Below are 18,534 nucleotides of genomic sequence, written 5' to 3'. Positions count from 1 at the left end.
AAATCACATACGTACATCCACATGCTTGCTCACCTCCCTCCTAGTTTCTCTTATGCCATTTTCCGCCCACCTGCAACATTGCATTCTGATAGCTCACATGCGCATCAAAATGAGGACACACACACAGGCGCGCACACACACACGCACACACGCGCGCACGCACAAGCATTTAATTCAACACTTCTCATCGCTTTTGTTGTTCCACTCCAGTCCTGTAGGTGGCGGTATTGTGCATCGCTAAATGTAGGCTCAGTCTTCTTGTCATAATAATAATAATAATAATAATAATAATAATAATAATAATAATAATAATTTATAAGCACTTTTCAAAACTCTCAAGGACACTTTACAAGCACACGATAAGAACAACATTTTTTTTCTGCACGTGAACAGTGGTAGCCAGACGCACCTGCTCACTGAACCCGGAAGTGCACACGGCGAACTGAAATATAAAATGGTCATCGAAACAATAACATTCTAATAAAGTAAAACTACTCGCCATTTAATGACAATGCTCTGATTTTACCTTGAAATGATCATCTCTTTTCCTTAATTTCTAAACACAAGCTAGCTCGCTAGTTGTGTCCTAGCTTTCATTGTACAAAATTGATTACTGGGATTGAGAGTTTGCTTTAGTTGAAACAATATACGATCACACGTATATTTCGTTTTGCTCAGGGAAAAAAATATATCATTCATACAATTAAAAGATCATTTGAATCTTTTGTCATCAATGCAAGCAGATTTTAACAGCCAAACGTATTTTGATGTATATGTGTAACCAACCGATCATGTTGCCGTCATTAATTGTTGCCTGCTGATCTGCGGGCTGTTGTGCTCCTTCGCCATCAAGCATACTGCAAATTGTCTAATCTGGTTGTCGTAATCCCGTTAGCCGAGTGTGAATTACGCCTTCGGTTCCCACGTGTGTTCACGACTCCCCGTGCGAGCCGCGCTTTTGCTATATCCCTGGTTAAATTGATTATGCAAAACAATGTCATCATGACCGATATCAGTTACTGAAATTCCGATTGTGGCAGTGTTATTTGGATTAGCTTTTATTAGGATCGCAGTAGTGATTTTTTTTCACAGCAGCAAAGTTATGGTAGGAAGAGGAAAGGAAAGGAAGAAGTAGAAAAACAAATACAGGAGCTGCTCGAAAGGCAGCCACTCTCGTGGCACCATCTTGAAGTATAAAAACAAAAATAAATAAATAACATAATGTGACGATGCTCTGTGAACACAAATTATGTGACAATGCTCTGTGAACACAGTGGACCATGCACGCTTCAGTGACACATCCATAAAAATGTGGTGAGTATTTTTATTGTATGCCTAGGTTAACGTTTGTCTTTAGTTACAATACACTGGCAGTACCTTGCACGCACTACTGAGCCATCCAGAAAAGATGGAGTGAGTAAATTTATTGTATGCTTCGGTTAACGTTTGTGTTTTGTTACAGTACGCTGGCAGTACCATGCATACTCCAGTGACACCTCCAGAAGGACACGGTAAGTAAATGTATTGTATGCTTAGGTTAAAGTTTGTCTTTTGTTCCAATACGCTCACAGTTATTATACAAAGACAATTCTGTCCAGTGCAGTGGTTCTTAATCTTGTTGGAGGCACCGAACCCCATCAGTTTGATGTGCTCATTCACTCAACCCTTCTTTAATAAAAAATAAAATATGTTTTTTTTTTTACTGGTGCGCGAAATGAATTGGGTTGCTCAACTTGCCATTGCAAATCACATTCTGTGATACATGTAAATCCATGTTTTACGTATTCATCTGACCACTTTCTTTTTTTGCCCAACATAGTTACAACATAGAAGCGAATCTCACTCAGACACATATACAGCCCTCTTCAAGTGGTCTGATAGGGAGGTCTCACGCTGCTGTACAAACCAGCGACCTTAAAGGACAACCAACGTCACTTTTTTGTTTCCTAACTGACATCAGAAAAACGTTTTATAGCATCTAAAATACCCAAAACACACAGTATGATATTTTTAGTCAAATGCAAAACACCAATAAAAATGACTTAAAGTGTCCAAAATCTGCAAAAAATTGAGCTGCGAATTGGGCATTTTCAGAAAGTCCCGCCCCCAGTTTGTGACGTCACGCCAAGACATCTTGCATCGCATTGCTACGATGAGGATTACTTTTGATGATTTGCCATGACAATAGTGTCGATCGGCGGCAGCATTGTTCTTGGCCACCAGGAGTTTAGACGAACTGGATTTGAGCCAAAATAGTCTTTGGAAGATCGGTTCAAAATTGTGTTTTCTTGTATAGAAGTTGTAGTACGCCATACATTGATACATGATTATTTGAAAACATATAAAATAATACTAATAATAATACATTTCATTTATAATCGCCTTTCAAAACTCTCAAGGTCACTTCACAGTCACATGATCGTTTTTTTTTTTTTTGTAGGTGAGCAGCGGAAGCCACATGCGCCTGCCACTCAAATAGATAGAAAGCTAGCTAGCTAGCTAACAGATAGCTAATAGCTAGCCAGCTAAAATACAGGTAAAATGTATAAGTTGACAGGTATGTGATAGCTTCAACTGTTGTGAAGCGCTGTATAAATCAAAATGTATTGTATTGTATTGTATGACTCATGAGGACAAAAATGGAAGACTGGATTTGGACAAATTGACTTCGGTGGTTGTTGTTTTTTTTTCACAGCTAAGCGATAATGTGGTGGGCCGATGCCCCTCATGTACAATCAGTGTGCAAGTGCTCTATTGCAAGCGAGTTTAATCATAAAGCTGTTTTGTGCCGTTGCTGCATTTAACTTCAGCAAGCTTAATTGGCCAGCAGGGGTGACGGAAATGTCAATTCTCGCACATGGTTGGGGTCCAAGTGATTTCTCACATTGCCGAGAAGGAAGAGGCGGTGGTGAGCGTCTTCTACAAGTCAAGGTTGGCCTTGGTAGTCTATGATGGGCAAGGGTGGGCGTCATTGTGCCCTCAAGTAAGATCTCCGTCCATTTGTCCGGCCCTACCTCGACGTCATCTACTCATTGTTGGTCAACAATCCCTCCCGGTCGTGTTTGCGTATCCACTGGAAGCATGTTTGCTTTCCTGGAGGAGGGGGAGGTCTTTGGGGGTTGGGCGGGAGGGGGTTGGGATGGATGTTGAAAGATGAGTTATCGATTCGACAGCAGGACGCCGACATGATGCCGCTCGCTCGCTCGGACGGATGGACGAGCGAACGAAGAAAAAGTGAAAGATTTTGATCGCATGCGACACACAAGCTTGCGAAGCCAACCCACACGTGTGATGTTGACACGCCTTTGGCACGTGTGTATTGGCGTTCCAGACCATTCATTAGGCACAGGTTACAGATCAAATGATTGGGGACATTTACAAACGCAAGGTGGTTTTAAACTAAGGTCTAAAACTAGGCTCTGGGTTTTAAACTTGGGCTATTGTCTCCTTCGAATGAAGGTTAGGGTCTCAAAATAGCGTTTTAAACAAGGATTTTAAATTAGAGTTCAGGTTCAAATTAGGTTGTCTAACTCGGATTAGGGTTTCAAAGTAAGGTTTCAAACTTGGGGTCGGTTCCACAATTGGCCTTGACAGTGTTAGATTTGAAAGTTTGGCTTCTGATTAAGTTTAGGGATTTAAAGAAGGGTTTAAGTTTCTAAGTAGAGCAAAAGGATACAAAGTCAGGTTTCCAACTATGCTCAGGATTTCAAAATGGGGTTTCACGTGGGGTAACTTTGCAATCTTCTTCTTTTCCTTTCGGCTTTCCCTTCAAGGGGTCGCCACAGCGTTGCAATGTAGCTTTAAATCATAGTTAAGGTTTCAAATTGGGATGTTTAACTCGAAAGGTGTGTCAGTGCAGAGCGCCGGTGCATCTGTGGAATTATCGCGGCTTGGAATTGAAGCGGATTTCTGAGGGACAGGAGATGTGAGACAATCTCTTTTTGGCTCCGCTATAGTTTCGTATTTGGTTTCAAAACTTAGCTTGTAGCAGACGTGCACAATCCACCATGACGTCTCTGATCCACTGGTGAACTGCTTCACGTAATAAAGTGTTTGTAATGTACTCAAACATTATGGAGTAAACGTGGAAAGTCGTTCAGATTGCACAACGGTCCATGTTTTTATGTTCTGTTGTGTTTATTATTTTGCTTTGTGTTGACTATCATGTGTAGCGCTTTGTTACAGCTGCAGCGCTATATAAATTAGGATTATTGTATTGTATTGTTTCAAATTTGGTTTTTGAACTAGGGTGAGGTAATAAAAGTACGTTTTCAAACAAGGCAAAAGGATTCACAGCAGGGTTTCGCTTTCAAAGTACCGTATTTTCCGCTGTATAAGGCACACCGGAGTATAAGGTGCACCCCCAATGAATGGTGTATTTTCAAACCTTTTCCATATATAAGGCGCACTGGACTATGAGGTGCACCTTCAATGAATTAAAAGATATTTCCAAATATAATATATACATATAGAAAGGTTTTCCAAATAAGGCGCTACAGTAGATGATGGGTTTACGGGAGGGAATTGAGTCGATGCCTACTGACAGTCATTGCGAGACCTGCTGTGTCTCAATATGACTTCACATATAAACCGCACCGGCGTATAAGCCGCGGGCTAATCTTTTGAAGAAGATGAAGGCTTTTGGGTGCGCCTTCTATACCGGAAAATACCATAGCTTGAAAATAGATGTTTTTTTTATATAACTTTTTTTCCGCAAAACTCAGATAGGAGTGTTTTTCTGGAAAATGACCATTGAATGTGTTTTTCAAAGCTTTGATGATTGAGGTGGCACGAGCGTCTTTCACAGGCCCAGCCTGACAAAGCCTACCCCGCCTTTACCCATTTTCTTCCGCGGTCACCGCTCGCTGCGGTGTTGCCGTGGAAACGGAGAAATGCGGAAGCGTTTCCGTCCTTCACAGACGACAGGCAACGGATGGAAGGAAGCGAGGATTTAAGGGCGTTTGGAAGGACGAAAATCTTCCATGAAGGACATTTGACATGTTGATCAGGAGGCTCCTATGGATTGAACACTTGCATTGCCATAGTTACCAGCTCACTTGTTTACTCCTCATCTATTGTCCCACCCCCTTCCCCCGCTTCCCTTCCCATCTCACTGTCCTGCCAACCTGCTGCAAAGATCCGCCGCCACTCGCCCGCCCGCTCTCTCCCGCAATCATTTTATTGGCAGCCGGCATTTCCATGGAAACATCCGGAAACCATGGCAACCATTTGAATCAAGCCAAAGGCTCTCACACAAGTGCCACACTCCGCTTGATGCCTCGTTCGCTCGCATTTGCTTGCCGTTTCCTCCCTTGTTGGCGGAAGGCCTCCGACGCATGACGACATCATCTTGTTGCCGCAACATCCGAATGAAAATCGGAATTAGACGACAAGAGGAAAATAGCTATTTGGTTTCACAATCATTTTAGATGCTCTATTTTTTCTCCATCTGAACATTTTTTTCTTATTTTGACTTGTTTTCTGCAGAAGCAAAAATCACTCTACCCTGGGGTAAAGTCATTATATATATATATATATATATATATATGTATATTTTTTTGCCACAAAAGCATGACTCATCCTGACCCCTTACAAATGTTGCTATTTATTCATTTAGTTAGTTATTTATTCATATATTTATTTGTTTATTTATTCATGTAGGTTATGTATTTATTTATTTATTTAGTGTAGACAAATATTTAGTTAGTAATTTATTTATTTATTTAGGTTTTTATGTATTTACTTAGTGTAGAGTGATTTTAAATGTATTAATGAAATTTTTTTTACACAAAAGTATGACTCATCCTGACTCCTTACAAATATTACTACAGTAAAGTCTCGTTATATCGATAGTCGGAAAAAATATCGATATAAACGGACTATCGATATATCCGATCCTGCGGGCATGTAATTTTCTCCTTGAGTTCATAGAAATAGTATCCTAATAAGCAGTACTATCGATATAGCCTATATCGATATAATGAGACTTTACTGTATTTATTTACTTAGTTAGTTTATTTATTTATTTATTTATTTATTTATTTATTTATGTATTTATGTAGTTTTTATGTGTATTTATTTATTCAGTGTAGAGTGATTTTAAATATATTAATTATATATTTTTTACACAAAAGTATGACCCCTTACAAATGTTGCTATTTATTTATTTATTTTTTATTTATTTAATCATGTGTTTATTTATTTTTGTATTTATTTATGTCTGGATTTACTTATTTATTGTATTTATAGACACATGCTGTAAACACACATATAAGAAATCTACATTCTGACACACGCACACACACACACACACACACACACACACACACACACACACACGCACGCACGCACACACACACACACACACACACACACACGCACGCGCGCACACACACACACACGTGTGTATGTAATTATCTGACCGTGTAGTGTGCTCGTGCGATTTATGCTAAACTTGTTGAATGTGTGTGACCCTCTGAATGTGTGCGGATGTGAGGAAGTTGGTGTGTGTGTGTGTGTGTGTGTGTGTGTGTGTGTGTGGTGTGTGTGTGTATGCGTGTGTTTGTGTGTGTCTGATTGTCTGTGAAGTGAAGTCACTGGAATTTGGTCTGTGTTGAAAGTTACCCGCAGTCTGGATTGATGTTAGTGTGCATCCGGAGAGTTGCGGTTGCCGAGGAAACGAGCATCCGCGACTGGCACGTGTGCGTGCTGAGGTGGTGACATGTTCTTTTCCTGAATCCTCACAAGGAGGTGTATGTGTGTGTGTGTGTGTGTGCGAGTGTGCGTGTGTGTGTGTGTGTACTTTTATGTGTCAATCATCCCAGGAACAAGCATGAAAAAAACAAATATTTCCAGTGTTGCTGCAACTGAGGTTTAAACCCTTTGTGTTCACTTCGACATCAACGTGCTGTTGACATTCAAATGATCTGAATATTTCATGTATTTATGTATGTATTTATTTCCCTTCTCAGTGATGATTCAACATGATTTAGTTGTTTTGGTTGGAGCGGTCACCTCTGCGAGGGTTTCACCGTCCTCCCTTTTGACTGCGCCGTGTTTGTTTTGCGGCCGTGCGAATTAGCGCTTAATTGGTTTGTTTAGTGGTGACGCGGGAAAGAGCAGGAAAAAGGGGAGCTGGAGAGCGAGCTAATTAGGCCGCTGTTGTTGGGGTGCCTTAATGAGCATCTTGTGTTCCGTCCTAATGAGACCCCAATACCTGCTGCTTGCACCAAAGGGTCAACACTCAATGCAGAGTGTGTGTGTGTGTATGCGTGTGTGTGTGTGTGTGTGTGTGTGTGTGTGTGTGTGTGTGTGTGTGTGTGTGTGTGTGTGTGTGTGTGTGTGTGTGTGTGTGTGTGTGTGTGTGAGAGGACCATGTCTTTATTAGCTTATGAGCAAGAAAGTGTTTGGAAGCAAGCAAGTACAGATCTGATGCTCTCTTTATTTCAAAATTGGAGCAAGGAGCATTACATGTTGCGTATTTAATTAAACAAACCCGGTCTTACAAGCGTCTGCTAGCTTAATGCTAACCCGCAATACGAAACGACATATACAGGCTAACGCAACAAGCATCGACATGATGGTGTCGCACCCCCTTTTGGCAAAAGGTATCTGAACACAAACAGTGCAGCAAGTCACGGAGATAGGTGATGTTATTGCACTCAAAGCCAACTACGATTAGTGAGAAGTAGTAGCCATCTTTGTGTGTAGCTTACAGAAATGTACTTTTTTAACTTGATCCCAGACAAGAGAAGCTGCTCAATGTAATTCATTCATATATTTCTATTGTTTTGATTAATAGTTGACCTTTTAGAGAGTATACTGTAGATTGCAATTTTTCATCTAAAATACTTTTTTTTATCCAATCTGGAATGGAATAATGTCATTTACATTCATTTCAATTGGCAAATAGGCGGTATAACTGCTTTGGGTTATGAATGGAATTATGAGGAAAAAATCATGTTGAGTCACCATGGTACATATTTTTAATTTGTCTGACTTTTTTTCTGAAGGCTTTGTACTTATTCCCTTAGTCCATTTGAAAAGGAACATCCATACTTTGTCAGAACAGAAGTGTCCCAGTTTTCAAACTCCACAGACAATGACAGCAAAGAATAACAAGGTCAAATCAAGTCATTTTGCCATCTTTGAAGAATTGATTGAATTTTATTCTTGAATTTTGATCGCCAACATTCAACCACCACGTGACAGGAAGTGCCGGTGGCATCGCAAGTAAGAGCAGAAAGAAAAATGACAGCGACATATTTACTTCAAGGACTTTCACCTCAAACAGAGATGTAAAAGTAACAGTTGACGGCATATGAAATCATATTTATTCAACAGGTCGTCCAAGTGGCTCCGTCCTCATTTTTTCACGTCTTCTCTCTCCTTGACCACTGTGGGAGAAAAATGATAACCAAGCTCATGTCTCAGCAAAGAAGGAAACTTTTTGCACGAAAAAAATGACCATGTATAGTTAGCTGTTTTTAGCCCGAAAAAAAGGACCATGTATAGTAAGCCGTTTTAAGCCTAAAAAAGGATCATGTATAGAAAGACATTTTTAGCCTGAAAAAACATGTATATAAGGCGTTTTATGCAGAAAAAAGACCATGTATAATCAGGCGCTTTTAAGCCTAAAAAAATAATGTATTGTAATGTATTTTTCGCCCGAAAAAAACCTGGCAATTTTAGGCCGAAAAACACAACCATGTATACTAAGGCGTTTTTAGCCTGAAAAAAAAAACAACCGTGTATAGTAAAACGTTTTTTTGTCACGCAAAATGGGGATGTTGCTTAGTGTTGGAGAACAAGCTCTGCATCTACGGGGTGCCAGCTGGGTTTAAGGTCAGGAATCTTCACTTGGGAATTTTGAAAATGCTTTGAAAACTGTGGCACCATTAAAGGTATTCTTATTCTTATTCTTATTCTTATTCTTATTCTTATTCTTATTCTTATTCTTATTCTTATTCTTATTCTTATTCTTATTCTTATTGAAAAACGACCATGTATGGTAAGTCGTTTTTAGCCTGAAAAACAAAACAATGTAGATGGTTTTATCCTGTAAAAAAAACCTCACCATTTATAGTAAGGGATTTAAGGTCATGGAAAATGCGGACTTAGCTCACTGGTAGAGTGCATGCTTTGACAATTAATGTCCTGGGTTCGTTCCCCAACATTTCTAGCTTGGTATTTGTGCCCATTTCCAAACTTGGAAACTATTTAAAGAGTTTCTTATTCTTATATACAAATGCCTTACGATACATTGTATAGTAAGGCAATTTTAGCCCCAAAAAACGACCATGTAAAGTAAGCCGTTTTTAGCTCGAAAGAAAACACCATGTATAGTAAGGCATTTTTAGAATGAAAAAAAAAACACCATGTATAGTAAGGTGTTTTAGTCTGTAAAAACGACCATGTATAGCAAGGCATTTTTAGCCTGAAAAAAACCACAATGTATAATAAGGCGTTTCTGGAATGAAAATTATGACCATGTATAGTAAGGCATTTTTAGCCCGAAAAAACCCACCATGTATCGTAATGCGTTTTTAGCCTGAAAAAAAAAAATCAACCATGACTTTTTAGCCCCCAAAAAAACTACCTTATGTGATAAGGCCCGAAAAAAGACCATGTATAGTAAGGTGTTTTTAGCCTGTAAAAACAACCATGTATAGCAAGGCATTTTTAGCCCGAAAAAAACATGACAATGTATAGTAAGGCATTTTTAGAATAACAAAAACCACCATGTATAAAAGGCGTTTTTAGGCCGAAAAAACCACCATGTAAAGTAAGCCGTTTTTAGCTCCAAAAAAATTACCATGTATAGGAAGGAATTTTTAGCTTGAAAAATCGACCATGTATTGTAAGACGTCGTAAGCTCTCAGTCGTACAGGAGTGGTCCATCGATGAAAAGGTTTCTTCAGCCGTCATCTGTACTTCTTTGAAGGTGTTGGACGTTTCGCTTCTTATCCAAGAAACTTCGTCAGCAAACTACATTTTTACTGGTAGTTTAAGCCCTATATATATATATCCCTACTGTCCAGACATGGTGGTGCCAGACTCTGCTATGATAGGACCCTGCTCTCAGGTTGGGGGAGAGCAGATGACGACTCCCTGCGGCTCCACTGATTGTTCCTATTGTTCTGACTAGAGACAGAACAATAGGAAAGAACATAGATGGTTTGAAAGGGGAGTAAAAGAAGCAATTTTCATAAAACAGCTAAATCCTTCATTCAACCGATATGGTGAGGTGAGGTTCAATTTGGATCATTCAGCCTACTTAGGCAACATAGGATTAGTAATACTGATGAGGTGATACCGGAGGATGTGGGGCAATCAGGCCAGTTGTTAGTTCAGTTCAGTAAGGTGTTTACGCCTAAAAAACAACAACTATGTAGTGTCAGGTGGTTTTCGCCATAAAAAACATGTTTAGTAAGGTGTTTTTAACCCAACAAAACGACTATGTAATGTGAGGCGTTTTTACGGCATAAACAAATGACCAGGTATAGTAAAGCGTTTTTAGCCCGAAAAAAAAACAAAAAAAAAAACGGCCATGTATAGTAAGGCTTTCTTCGGCCCAAAAAAGCGAGCATGTATGTAAGGCGTTTTTAGCCTGAAAATAAGGGCTATGTATAGTAAGGCATTTTTAACTTGAAAAATACGACCATGTGGGCGTTTTTAGGCATAAAAAAACATGTTTAGTCAGGTGTTTTTAGCCCCAAAAAAACGACTATGTAGAGTAAGGCGTTTATAGCTTGAAAAATATGACCATGTACAGTAATGCGTTTTTAGCTGGAAAAAAACGCCCATGTATAGGAAGGTGTTTTTAGCCCGAAAAAAACGACCATGTATAGTAAGGCTTTTTTTGGCTTGAAAAATATGACCAGGTATACTAAGGAGTTTTCAGCCGGAAAAAAAGCCCATGTATAGGAAGGTGTTTTTAGCCCCCAAAAAAGACCATGTATAGTAAGGCGTTTTTAGCCCATAAAAAAACGACCATGTATAGTCAGTCATTTTTAGCCCGAAAAACAGGCCATGTATTGTAAGGCATTTTTAGCTTGAAAAATACGAACATGTATCGTGAGTCGTTTTTAGGCATAAAAAAACAACCACATTTTGGAAGGTGTTTTTAGCCCCCCCAAAAAAAAACACTATGTATGGTAAGGCGATTTTACGGCGTGAACAAACGACCATGTATAGTAAGGTGTTTTTAGCCCAAAAAAACCTACCATATATGGTCAGGCATTTTTAGCCCGAAAAAATGACCATGTATATTAAGGTGTTTTTAAGCTTGAAAAATAGGACCATGTAATAAGGCGTTTTTAGACCCATAAAAAAAACAATCATGTATCGTAAGGCGTTTTTAGCCCAAAAAAGACGACCGTGGTTAGTAAGGCGTTTTTAGCGCGAAAAAAAGACCATGTATAGTAAGCCGTTTTTGAGCCGGAAAAAACCCACCCTGTATCGTAAGGCGTTCTTAGGCCCCAAAAAAAACACCATGTATAGTAAGCCATTTTGTGCGAAAAAAACCTGACCATGTATTGTAAGGAATATGAAATTAAAAATAAATCATAAAAAAAATCAAACACATTTCAACGCTGAAATTACCTCTCAAGCAAAAATGTACAGTGAAAAATATTTGGAATTAAAAATAAAATATTAAATATACATAAGCAATTATAACATTGGTTAATTTTTTTTAATAATGGAAAAATATCTTAAAGTTGAAAAAAGATTTTAAAGCAATTTTTAAATAAAACTAAAAATGTCACTGAAAATAAAATATTCAATATACATTATATGAAATTAAAACACCTATAGGTGCAATAGGACCTATAAGAAAAAAACAACATGACTACAACATTGAAGTCTCACTGCATTTCCTCATCGGCGAAAACAAAACTAACCCTCCTCCATGAGAAAAGTGACTGTTAGCATTTTAGTCCTACCTCGGACCTCCAGCTTGCACTCCACCTCGTCCTCGCCAAGAGCATTGATGGCCTTGCAGGAATAGCGGCCGCCGTCGTACAAACTGGGCTTGCGAATGTTCAGCGTCAGCACGCCCTGGTTGTTCTGCATCAGGAATTTGGGGTCCTCGCCGATGATCATCTTGTTCTTCATCCAGATGATTTTAGGCTACGGCGGCAAGAGACGCCGCAACGCTTCCTCGCGACTGGATCGAATGCCATCTCGCGACGTCAAAGGGGTACTTACCTTGGGGTAGCCGCGCACGGCACAGCTGATGGCTGTTGTGTAGCCCGCCACAACACTCCGGTCCATGAGGGGTGCTGTGAATTTAGGGGAAGCACTATGGTCTTTTTCTTTGAAGGGTAGAAGGTTGCAGTCCAAACCTGAAGAAAGTTAGACAGTGTTGACACTCGTTCATCTTTTCACATTAGTATTTGGCACATTGGCACCCCTCTTCCAACTCTCGAGGACTTGCACACTGCAAAAACCAAGACAAGGGCACGGACAATTCTACACAGGACCCTTTGCACCCTGCCTGCGACCTTTCCCAGCTGCTCACCTAAGGCAGGCGCGACTGATCCATGCGCACCAAAACCAGCAGACTTCTTCCCCCTAGCCATTAACTCTGTAAACAGTAACCTAAAACTAACTGTATCGTGCCCCTTTGCAATTATGCACAACCCTGCGGAACAGCATCCCATTACAATCATCGTAGCTCTACCTCTGTACTCAGTTGAACCACTGTTACTGACCAATATAATCTCCAGCACCAGACATTTTTAGGCGCTCAAGGACATCTGCATAGTTGCACACTTGTTTGACTACAAGTAGGGCGACTGATCACTTTAAAATGGTTCACTGATTTTCTGCACCACCTGTACAACTGTTAGTGGTTTTTATTCTACCACAGATCACTTTAGCTCTGCTTGATCCCTTGCACATTGTTTCAGTTGTACCTGTGAGGTACCATTTACGTACATTAAGGAATTAGATTAGATTGCATTAGCCTTTACTATTGTCCTCCATACTTATTTGTCATTTCTTTTTTACGATGATACTAATGCAGCGTGTTCTACTGAAGACACCTTCCTAATGTGTTGTACATACTTGGCCAATAAAGATGATTCTGACTCTGACGATTTTTCTGGCGACTTTTTACTCTCTAATTGCAAAACAGATTTTTAATTCTTTGCTTCACGTGGTAACGTCCAATCCCATTCAGATACTTTAAAGGCCTTGCGGACATAAGTAACATTTAAATACAATTCACTTTAATTGAAAGAAAAAAATAATAAACACACATCAACTTGACAAAGCCATAGTCCTTGACTGGTTCGATCAGTATCAGTCAAGTACCTTGACTATTTTTGGCTCAGGCTTTGAATCATGGCGTTTGACTTACACGTCTTGCAGATGAGCGCCGTGCTGCTGCTGACGCGAGGCTCCTCGCTGAGGCCGCAAACGTTCTCGCTGAAGACTCGGAAGGAGTACTCGTTTCCAATGACCAGGTCGGACACGGTGCAGTTGGGTCGCCGGTTGTGCTCGTACACGGTGAACCAATCCTGGCGTGATTGCAGACACATCAACGCCTTCTCAAACGGGCCACCAAATCATGATTCATCCACTTCAACATGGCTGCTTTGGCTCACCTTGGTCTTCATGTCGGCCTTTTGAATCGTATAGCCGATAATCTCTGCGTTGCCATCGTCTTTGGGGGGCTTCCACTCTAGCGAGGCGTTGAAGCCCCAAACGTCAATGACACGCACGTCTATGGGGGGACCTGGTTTTTCTATATCAACAAGCACATGACAGCCATGTACTTTTTTTGAGGAAGATAACTTCGGAGTAGGAAATGGAGGGAGTCATCCTCTCATTAGCTCAACCTTCTCAAGCATCAAGTATGAACCTAATCCCGGTCTACACGCAAATAATCCCGTGGTCTAATCCCGCTGACCTGAGAAGAGATGAGGAATGAGTTGGCGTTCAGGATTAACATCTTTCTTTGATGACTTTGGAAAGTTGGGGATGAGGAGTCGCAATCACGCCTTTGAAGAGATTTGCGCTCCCCCACCGCCGCCGCGTGATGAACCCGAGACTCACCCACGACCTGGACGCGGATGTTGGCGCGGTCCTCCATGTTCTCGATCTGGACGGCCAGCGTGTACGTGCCCGAGTGGTCCCTCTGAGCTGAGCGGATGAATAGGATGGAGTCCACCTCGCTTGTGCGTGTACCCACGCTTCGGTCCTCCAGGGCTTTGCCGTCTTTGTACCAGGTGGCCACCGGGCGAGGTTTACCCTGGAAAGAACCAAGGTCAGGAAAACAGAAAAACAATAATTCTTCATTGTTATTTATCTTTCCAAGATACCATCTATTGTTTATTACTGCAATGTCATCATTTCCTAGGCTAAAAGCCAAAAGCTCCAACCCAGGTGGAAAGCCTGAGTGCACTTGGCACAATTGCAAAAAAAAAAAAATACAAATAAAAACACAGCCAAAATCAAATATTAAAATGAACAAGCCAGCAGTTCTAAATCTACCAGTCTTTTTTTCACTGCCACTTGACCTACTTTATGCCAACGCACTGATTTATTTGTATCTTTTTTTTGGGTGGAGGGGCGTCGGGGGCGAAGTATTTTTGGCGAGGCCAATCCTTTTTTTTTAAATCACAGTGAACATATTTTTGGGGAGTCGAGGACAAGATTAAAAAAGGAGATTACTCAAAAAGAAAGCTTCCCAGAACTCAAATATGACCTGACTTCAAACTGCCCAGAAGAAAATGTTATTTTATAGTCAACCTTTACTTAGCCATGTAAGGCAACTGAAAGCATCTGCAGAACCACCATGGCGATAGACAGTAGAGCAAAATAAACTGAAAGTGTAGCAAATATATGTGAAAAAAAATTAAGCTTTATTCATTTTTCCAGATTTCAGAAAATTGTAAAAATGATCATTAACAAAGAGGTAAAAAAAGGAAAGGTATGGAGAATGCTAGTGGCGAGTTGAGGTCCAAGACAGGTAGACCAACATGAAGACAAAATTTGTGAGTCAGACTAACCTGGAAGGGGATGACAAGGTTGACCTTCTCTCCAACGACCTTGACCAGTTTGGTCCTCAACTGGCGTGGTAAACGAATCTTTGGATGTTCTGTGCGCAAAGGAGAAATTCATTTTTTATGTCTTGACCCGAGATCAGATGTTGATTGTGACGTCTGTGGTCTGACCCATAATCTCTCTGATAGTGACGGCCTGCGAGAGCGCGGCGGGGGGACTGCGCCCAGCGATGTTGATGGCCACCACCCTGAATAGCATCTTCTCCCCCACCGGCAGATTTTTCACTGTGTACAAATGCTTCTCCACCGGCTCCTTGTTGGCTTGTACCCACTCGTCAGCTGAAAGCGATTGCGAGGCCGCTTAACTACTGCTAGTGCTTTCCCAAGATTAGCGAGATGGCAAGTTAAATCCACCTGAGCTTCCAACCAACTCGCTGAGGTCTGAGCAAACCTCCACATCCCAGCCATTCAGCTGTTTCAATCTAATCAATACTAACTGTTAACTCATTCACTGCCAGACAATGTGCAAAAATGTGTCCATACCAGTCCCAGGGTTTTTGTCATTTTCGCTCAAATTGCAGGACTTAAAGAATTTTGAGTTTTACATAAACATTCAATGAAGCATAAGAAACCTTATACTCTCTTCCGTCATCAGAAAAAAAAGAGTAAATTCCAAAATTATAGAGTTCCGGAGTTATCTGTGTTTGAAATGCATTTATCAAAGGTAAATGCTGCAATGTTTTCCCCTCCCCCTCTGTGGGAGGGGAAAACATCGCCTCTGTACAGCGCGCAAGCAAGAAAAACCAAAACCCGAACAAATTCAGGAATGGCGCCCCTCCTCATGCTTTTTGATTACAAAATAAATTCAGGAATGGCAGTGAATAGGTTAATTATGATAGAAGCCATTTACCGTATTTTCCAGTGTATAAGGCAGACCCAAATACCTTCATTTTCTTCCAAACATGACCCTGCACCTTATGAGACGGTCAGTGTGCCTTATACTGTATGTGAAGTCATATTTAGCCACAAAGGGTCTCGCAACTACTGACAGCAACCACAATTTCATTTCCCCGTGTAGAAGAAGTATTGCATAACCCCAGCCTCTACTGTCGCGCCTTATAATGTAGATGTGCCTTATATTTGGAAAACTTTTCTATATTTAGAGATTATACTTGGAAAACATTTTTTCATTCATTGAAGGTTATAGTCAAGTGTGCCTAATACAATGGAAAATACGATACATTATATATTCCTCTCAATCAAGCTTCATATGGAGGATTGGGTAGCCATTTAGCATAAAATGCTAAATAGTTGCGCATAGTCCTTGGAGCTTCAGTTTGTCTCACAGATGTTTTTTCTTTCTTATTTTTTACTAAGTCGACCCCGCAACTTACTTCCTTCTTTGCAATACTCAACAATGTAGCCGTCAATGCCGCCCGGTCCTACTTTCTCTGGAGGAAGCCACCGGAGAGAGCAAGTAGAGTCGGTCACGTCCTCCACCGAGAGGCGACTGGGCTCACTGGTGGGAGCTAGGTGACAGACAAAAACGCCAATTGGATACGGTGTGGAAAACATTTGGCTTGGTTGCGCTGCTTCCTGCAAGGGTGTGCATGTCGATGTGAGAGATTTGTTGTCCAATTGGATTTGAGTCTTGCCGCATTGCCTTGTCAATCTGATCTTGCCCAAGGCTGTCACCATCAGGGAAGCCCAGAGATCAGCCGGCAATGGAGCCGTTGATGTTATCAGACAATTCTCAAGTACTCTAGATGCTGTTTTTTTTAAATCATATCGATATTTGCTTCTAATAACAAGGTGATTGAATCGATATATAAAGATTCCAAATAAACGTAATAGGAAGAAGTGAACAACTGAGGTTGTCGATGTACCGATGGGCATGAAGGGCCTGGAGTTGAAACTGGGTTGCGAGATGCCGACGCCGTTGACGGCAAACACGCGCATCTCGTACAGGACGCCCTCGATCATCTTCTTGGCCTCGTACGTAGTGGACTCGTACACGTCAAAGTTGAGTTTGGTCCACCTGGACGAGCCGAGTTTCTTCCTTTCCATCAGGTAACCTAGAAGGTAAAATGAGACGATGTGATATGGGATTAGGGTGGCACATGGAGATTAAGGCTCACCTTTAACGGGCACGCCGCCATCAAAGGCGGGAGGGTCCCACACGATGGTGGCGTTGTACTCGCCCACCGATGTGCATTTGACGTTCTCGGGAGGGTCGGGCACATCTAAGTGTTGCGCGTGTAAGAGACAGAAGAAAAATCAGGGTCCAGTCTGTTATCGATGAAAAGGTTCCTTTCAGCCGCCTTCTTTGAAGGTGTTGGACGTTTCGCTCCGCATCCAAAGCGCTTTGTCAGCGAACCAAAGTTGTGCTGGTAGCTCTGGCCCTATATACTGTATATCCTTACTGGACAGAGGTTGCGGGGCCAGACCTCTGCTTTGATAGGTCCCTGCTCTAAGATTGGGGGGAGCAGTGGGCTACTCCCTGAAACTAATCAGATCACTTCTTTTGTTCTGTCTGATTATGTTCCATGACTGGCTCTGATTGCCCCATTCACTCTGGTACCACCTCATCAGCATGACTAAGCCTACGTGGTAGTGATCTAAGAAGTCTGTTGTAAGCACAATCCAAATTAAACCTCAAAGTTTTGTAAAAAAAAAAATACAATAAATAGCCCACCACACTCCGAATCTGTGCGCCATGATGGGCAGGCCAAGTTCAACTCACCCACGACCTTGACGAAGAGCTCCGCCTTGTCTTCTCCGGCAGGGTTGGTGACGGTGAGTGAGTAGAAGCCTTCGTCCTCCTTCTCCGCACCCTGGATGACGAAGCTACTCAGAGTCTTCCTGGTCTCCACGCGGACCCTCCCCTCCACGTCGCTCACCGTCTACGGCACAATCCGCAAAATAGACCGTCATGTGACCTGCAGACCGTAGGAGCGCCGCTGGCCCCTGACTCACCTCTTCGCCCTTCATCCAGCACACCAGCGGCGGGGGATCCCCCGAGATCTCCACGTCGAAGCGGAGTTTGTTCCCGGCCACCACCGTGATGGTGTTCTTGCTCCCTGTTGCGCTCGTGTCCAAGTGGATCTTGGGAGGATCTGTCATGTGGCATTGGAGATTCATGTTCTACTACAGACAAATCCAAAGTCAGGCCTGGGGGCCAAATGTGGCCCTCAGCCTCCGTCATAAAATCAATAATGTCTGGCCCGCATATAGAAGGAATGAATTGGGCACCAGCGCTGCAACCTGCGTGTGCAAAGTGTTGCCAATTAAGGCTCAATTAGGAACAGCAAATTAGTAATATGAATAATTGACTGAAAGAGACACTCAATTTTCTAAAATGGCGATTTTCTACATTTTTTTTCTTAAACGGCCCCCACACACTCACATTTTTAACACACCAAATCTGGACCACTTTGAAAAAAATATGGCCACCCTTGTCACTATTGAATACTCCTGTAATAATCCAGTAACTCCGCTTGATAATGATGCATAATTTATG

General features: G+C 41.5%; 1 protein-coding gene across 1 annotated transcript in view; it reads right to left on the bottom strand.

Annotated features, from left to right (window-relative positions):
• Positions 1-7,500: 7,500 nt before the first annotated feature.
• mybpc2a (myosin binding protein Ca) overlaps positions 7,501-18,534 on the bottom strand; it is a 38,270-nt gene continuing 27,236 nt past the window's right edge. The window contains exons 20-32 of the mRNA XM_089019341.1: positions 17,991-18,130; positions 17,758-17,917; positions 17,153-17,257; positions 16,901-17,089; positions 16,409-16,543; positions 15,186-15,353; positions 15,021-15,109; positions 14,065-14,260; positions 13,614-13,753; positions 13,367-13,526; positions 12,211-12,347; positions 11,946-12,132; positions 7,501-8,396 (exon numbers count right to left, since the gene is read on the bottom strand). Coding sequence (XP_088875467.1) covers positions 8,365-8,396; positions 11,946-12,132; positions 12,211-12,347; positions 13,367-13,526; positions 13,614-13,753; positions 14,065-14,260; positions 15,021-15,109; positions 15,186-15,353; positions 16,409-16,543; positions 16,901-17,089; positions 17,153-17,257; positions 17,758-17,917; positions 17,991-18,130 — 1,838 coding nt within the window. The 3' untranslated portion in view covers positions 7,501-8,364. The remainder of the gene's footprint in view (positions 8,397-11,945; positions 12,133-12,210; positions 12,348-13,366; positions 13,527-13,613; positions 13,754-14,064; positions 14,261-15,020; positions 15,110-15,185; positions 15,354-16,408; positions 16,544-16,900; positions 17,090-17,152; positions 17,258-17,757; positions 17,918-17,990; positions 18,131-18,534) is intronic.

The sequence above is a fragment of the Hippocampus bargibanti genome, linkage group LG17 (assembly GCF_051943395.1).
Source record: "Hippocampus bargibanti isolate YZ-2025 linkage group LG17, ASM5194339v1, whole genome shotgun sequence".
Taxonomy (NCBI): Eukaryota; Metazoa; Chordata; class Actinopteri; order Syngnathiformes; family Syngnathidae; genus Hippocampus; species Hippocampus bargibanti.
This window is presented reverse-complemented; position numbering and strand designations above follow the sequence as displayed.